Source organism: Petromyzon marinus, chromosome 72, assembly GCF_048934315.1.
Source record: "Petromyzon marinus isolate PM22_M1 ecotype Great Lakes invasive population chromosome 72, UKy_Petmar_22M1.pri1.0, whole genome shotgun sequence".
Lineage (NCBI taxonomy): Eukaryota > Metazoa > Chordata > Hyperoartia > Petromyzontiformes > Petromyzontidae > Petromyzon > Petromyzon marinus.
Genome location: NC_133738.1, coordinates 202426 through 208425, shown reverse-complemented (window position 1 = coordinate 208425; position 6000 = coordinate 202426). Strand labels below are relative to the sequence as shown.

At 50.9% G+C, this 6000-nt stretch overlaps 1 protein-coding gene across 1 annotated transcript in view; it reads left to right on the top strand.

The window, feature by feature from the left end:
* Positions 1-3395: 3395 nt before the first annotated feature.
* The window catches only part of PCYT2 (phosphate cytidylyltransferase 2, ethanolamine), a 45931-nt gene continuing 43326 nt past the window's right edge, over positions 3396-6000 (top strand). The window contains exons 1-2 of the mRNA XM_076055623.1: positions 3396-4006; positions 5911-5999. Coding sequence (XP_075911738.1) covers positions 3906-4006; positions 5911-5999 — 190 coding nt within the window. The 5' untranslated portion in view covers positions 3396-3905. The remainder of the gene's footprint in view (positions 4007-5910; position 6000) is intronic.

Genomic DNA, 6000 nt, shown 5'->3' with positions numbered 1-6000 from the left:
TCAGTTACACACTCACTCAGTCACACACTCACTCAGTTACACACTCACTCAGTCACACACTCACTCAGTTACACACTCACTCAGTCACACACTCACTCAGTTACACACTCACTCAGTCACACACTCACTCAGTTACACACTCACTCAGTCACACACTCACTCAGTTACACACTCACTCAGTCACACACTCACTCAGTTACACACACACTCAGTCACACACTCACTCAGTCACTCACTCAGTCACTCACTCAGTCACACACTCACTTACTCAGTTACACACTCACTCAGTCACACTCACTCAGTTACACACTCACTCACACACTCAGTCACACACTCACTTACTCAGTTACACACTCACTCAGTTACACACTCACTCAGTTACACACTCACTCAGTTACACACTCACTCAGTCACACACTCACTCAGTCACACACTCACTCAGTTACACACTCACTCAGTTACACACTCACTCAGTCACACACTCACTCAGTTACACACTCACTCAGTCACACACTCACTCAGTTACACACTCACTCAGTCACACACTCACTCAGTTACACACTCACTCAGTCACACACTCACTCAGTTACACACTCACTCAGTCACACACTCACTCAGTTACACACTCACTCAGTCACACACTCACTCAGTTACACACTCACTCAGTCACTCAGTCACACACTCACTCACACACTCAGTCACACACTCACTCAGTCACTCACTCAGTCACTCACTCAGTCATACACTCACTTACTCAGTTACACACTCACTCAGTCACACACTCACTCAGTTACACACTCACTCAGTCACACACTCACTCAGTTACACACTCACTCAGTTACACACTCACTCAGTTACACACTCACTCAGTCACACACTCACTCAGTTACACACTCACTCAGTTACACACTCACTCAGTCACACACTCACTCAGTTACACACTCACTCAGTCACACACTCACTCAGTTACACACTCACTCAGTCACACACTCACTCAGTTACACACTCACTCAGTCACACACTCACTCAGTTACACACTCACTCAGTCACACACTCACTCAGTTACACACTCACTCAGTCACACACTCACTCAGTTACACACTCACTCAGTCACTCAGTCACACACTCACTCACACACTCAGTCACACACTCACTCAGTCACTCACTCAGTCACTCACTCAGTCACACACTCACTTACTCAGTTACACACTCACTCAGTCACACTCACTCAGTTACACACTCACTTACTCAGTCACTCACTCAGTCACTCACTCAGTCACACACTCAGTCACACACTCACTCAGTTACACACTCACACACTCAGTTACACACTCACTCACACACTCACTCAGTCACACACTCACACACTCAGTCACACACTCACTCAGTCAGTCACACACTCACTCAGTTACACACTCACACACTCAGTCACACACTCACTCAGTCAGTTACACACTCACACACTCACACACTCACTCACTCAGTCACACACTCAGTCACTCACTCAGTCACACACTCAGTCACTCAGTCACACACTCAGTCACACACTCACTCAGTCAGTTACACACTCACACACTCACTCACACACTCACTCACTCAGTCACACACTCACACACTCACTCAGTTACACGCTCACTCAGTCACACACTCACTCAGTCACTCACTCACTCACACACTCAGTCAGTCACACACTCACACACTCACTCACTCAGTCACACACTCACACACTCAGTTACACCCTCACTCAGTCACTCACTCAGTCACACACACACTCACTCAGCCACTGACTCACTCACTCAGTCACTCAGTCACTCACACACTCATTCACCCACTCACACACTCACTCACTCAGTCACTCACACACTCATTCACCCACTCACACACTCACTCACTCAGCCACTCACACACTCACTCACTCACCCACTCACTCACCCACCCACTCACCCACTCACTCACTCACCCACCCACTCACTCACCCACTCACTCACTCACCGACCCACTCACCCACTCACTCACTCACCCACCCACTCACTCACCCACCCACTCACCCACCCACCCACTCACCCACCCACTCACTCACCCACTCACTCACCCACTCACCCTCTCACCCACCCACTCACTCACCCACTCACTCACCCACCCACTCGCTCACTCACCCACCCACCCACTCACCCACCCACTCACTCACCCACTCACTCACTCACCCACCCACTCGCTCACTCACCCACCCACCCACTCACCCACTCACCCACTCACTCACCCACCCACTCACTCACCCACTCACTCACTCACCCACCCACTCACTCACCCACTCACTCACCCACTCACTCACCCACCCACTCGCTCACTCACCCACCCACCCACTCACCCACTCACTCACTCACCCACTCACTCACCCACCCACTCGCTCACTCACCCACCCACTCACTCACCCACCCACTCACCCACCTACCCACTATGTCGCACCTAGCCTGGCACAGCAGCACAACCCATGGCACCTGCTGGGTCTGTCACGTGACCACCTCCTCATGCACCTAGCCTGGCACAGCAGTACAACCCATGGCACCTGCCGGGTATGTCACGTGACCACCTCCTCCTGCACCTAGCCTGGCACAGCAGCACAACCTATGTCACCTGCTGGGTCTGTCATGTGACCACCTCCTCCTGCACCTAGCCTGGCACAGGCGCCGCGGTGACGTCACCGCCCACGGGGTCTCTGTGTCAGGCTCCACGTGTCACCTCGACCACGTGACACCCAATTATTTATTTATTGTAAAGGCTGAGTTGACCTAGGCGCGTCCCGAACCACACCCAGGTACAAGGATCACGTGATTCGCCATGCAAATGAGCGTCACCCCCAAGCCACAACCCCCACCCCACCCACTGTAATTAACATAATTTATTCAAAGCCCAGCCAATTCGGTTTGGAGATGATGGCCATATAAGGGCAAGGGATGGTGCGATAAACATAATTTAAGCGCGTGACGCGACAGGTCACGCCACATGATTATCATAATTTAAGGAGAGTCACCGGAGTTCAGAGTTTGATCATTAACATAATTTATGCGCGTCTTCCGGGATCGGCCGATCCCATGCGTGGCGATCCCTAAACGCTCATTGGCCGCGGACGCCTTATTATGTTAATTTATGTGCACATCTTTTTTTCTCCGCCCCTCCAATCCTAAATCGACGTTCGGCCCTCGTGCGTGCTCTCATTGGCTTGGCTTCCATTCTCATTAACATAACGCCCTCACCCTTTCACCCCCATTGAGCTTCTCATCTGCATAATTTATGCAGAGCTGCCTGACCTTCTCCCATTGGTCAACGTGACGGGCCGTGCCCCACGTTGATTGGCCCGGCTCGCTCGCGCATGCGCGCGCCGCTTTATATTATCATAATTTATGCGTCAGGGCGTGACGTCGGGACGCCGGGGCTTCGCGTTTCCCCGGCTCTCCTCAGTCGCTTTGCGCAGCCGTTCGTCTTTTCGTCTCCTTTAAGCGAAGGAGGAGAATATAACTAATTTTAAAACTTTATTTATTAATCGTCGTTCCTAAATCGTCTCGTCTTGATAGAGTTTAAAAAATATATATATATCTTTTTTATAAATTATAAAAAAAAAATCTCCTCACGCTCCACCACACACACGCTCCACCACACGCACACCACACACGCACCAACATACTCACTTTACCTCACAGTTTGTAAACAGTTGGCAGTTTAACAATAATAATAGTTATTATTATTATTAAATCGTCGGCGTTGTTAAATCGTCTCGTCTTGGTACAGTTTAAAAAAAAAATTGACATTTGTAAATACAACTAAGAAAAATATTCTCCTCGCACACAACGTAGTTTAAAAAAAAATAGTACTAACAACAACAATTAGAATAATCGTTAATACTAATAATGATGATAAAGAACGGCGTCTCGGCGGCATCGGCGGCGGCTGCGAGCGGCGCGGACTCCGAGTCGCGAGGCCGCCCCGTGCGGGTCTGGTGCGACGGTTGGTGAGTCGCGATTATCGCCGCCGTCACGATTATCGCAGTCACACGATTATCGTCGTCACCCTCACGATTATCGTCACGATTATCGTCGTCACTCACAATTATCGCCGTCGTCACTCACGATTATCGTCGTCGCGATTATCGTCTTCACACTCACGATTATCGTCGTTTGCGCGATTATCGTCACACTCACGATTATCGTCGTCGCGATTACCGTCGCGATTATCGTCACACTCGCGATTATCTTCACCGTCACGGTTTATCGTCGTACTCACGATTATCGTCGTCACGATTATCGTACTCACGATTATCGTCGTCCCCGTCGCGTTTATCGTCACGCTCGCTATTATCGTCGTCACGATTATCGTCGTCTTCACGATTATCGTCGTCTCCGTCACGATTATCGTTGTCACTCACGATTATCGTCCGTCGCGGGTCTCATTAACGTGATTTATTCACGACGCCGAAGGGTGATTGGTCAGTTGCAGCGTGATTAGCATAATTTAATCAACCTCATTGGTGATCGCACGCCGGATTGGTTGACATGGTGTGCGTATTAACATAAATGCGTCTTTGGCCTTCTGTCTAAATTAACATAATTAATGCTGAGGTCACCTCCCATCGGGCTCTATGTCAATCACTTGAGACTCACTGCTCCCATAGAGCTCAGTGAATAGATGAGTGGGTGGGTGAGTGAGTGAGCTGGTGAGTTAGCAGGTGGATGAATGGGTGGGTGAGTGAGTGAGTGAGCTGGTGAGTGAGTGAGCAGGTGGATGAATGAGTGAGCTGGTGAGTGAGTGAGCAGGTGGATGAGTGAGTGGATGAATGAGTGAGTGAGGGAGTGAGCTGGTGAGTGAGTGAGCTGGTGGATGAGTGAGTGGATTGCTGAGTGAGCTGGTGAGTGAGTGAGTGGGTGAGTGAGCAGGTGGATGAGTGGGTGGGTGAGTGAGTGATCTGGTGGATGAGTGAGTGGGTGGGTGAGTGAGCTGGTGAGTGAGTGGGTGGGTGAGTGAGTGGTGAGTGAGTGGGTGGGTGAGTGAGTGGTGAGTGAGCTGGTGAGTGAGTGGTGAATGAGTGAGCTGGTGAGTGAGTGAGCAGGTGGATGAGTGAGTGAGTGGGTGAATGAGTGAGCTGGTGAGTGAGGGAGTGAGCAGGTGGATGGGTGGGTGAGTCGCTGAGTGAGTGGATGAATGAATGAGTGAGCTGGTGAGTGAGTGAGCTGGTGAGTGAGTGAGCAGGTGAGTGAGTGAACTGGTGGATGAGTGGGTGAGTCGCTGAGTGAGTGGATGAATGAATGAGTGAGCTGGTGAGGGAGTGAGCTGGTGAGTGAGCAGGTGGATGAGTGGGTGGATGAATGATTGAGCTGGTGAGTGAGGGAGTGAGCTGGTGAGTGAGTGAGCAGGTGGGTGAGTGGGTGAGTGAGTGGATGAATGGATGAGTGAGCTGGTGAGTGAGCTGGTGAATGAGTGAGCTGGTGAGTGAGCAGGTGGGTGAGTGAGTGGATGAATGAATGAGTGAGCTGATGAGTGAGTGAGCAGGTGGATGAGTGAGTGAGTGGATGAATGAGTGAGCGAGTGAGTGAGCTGGTGAGTGAGTGAGTGAGCTGGTGAGTGAGTGAGCTGGTGAGTGAGTGAGCAGGTGGATGAGTGAGTGGGTGAGTGAGTGAGTGGATGAATGAGTGGGTGAGTGAGTTTTGAGTGAGTGGTGAGTGAGTGAGCTGGTGAGTGAGTGAGTGAGCTGGTGAGTGAGTGAGCAGGTGAATGAGTGAGTGGATGAATGAGTGAGCGAGTGAGTGAGTGAGCGAGTGAGTGAGCTGGTGAGTGAGTGAGCAGGTGGATGAGTGAGTGGGTGAGTGAGTGGATGAATGAGTGGGTGAGTGAGTCACTCACTCTGGTTCTCACCCGCAGCTATGACATGGTTCACTTTGGCCACGCCAATCAGCTGAGGCAGGCCAAGGGGATGGGAGACTACTTGGTGGTGGGAGTCCACACGGATGG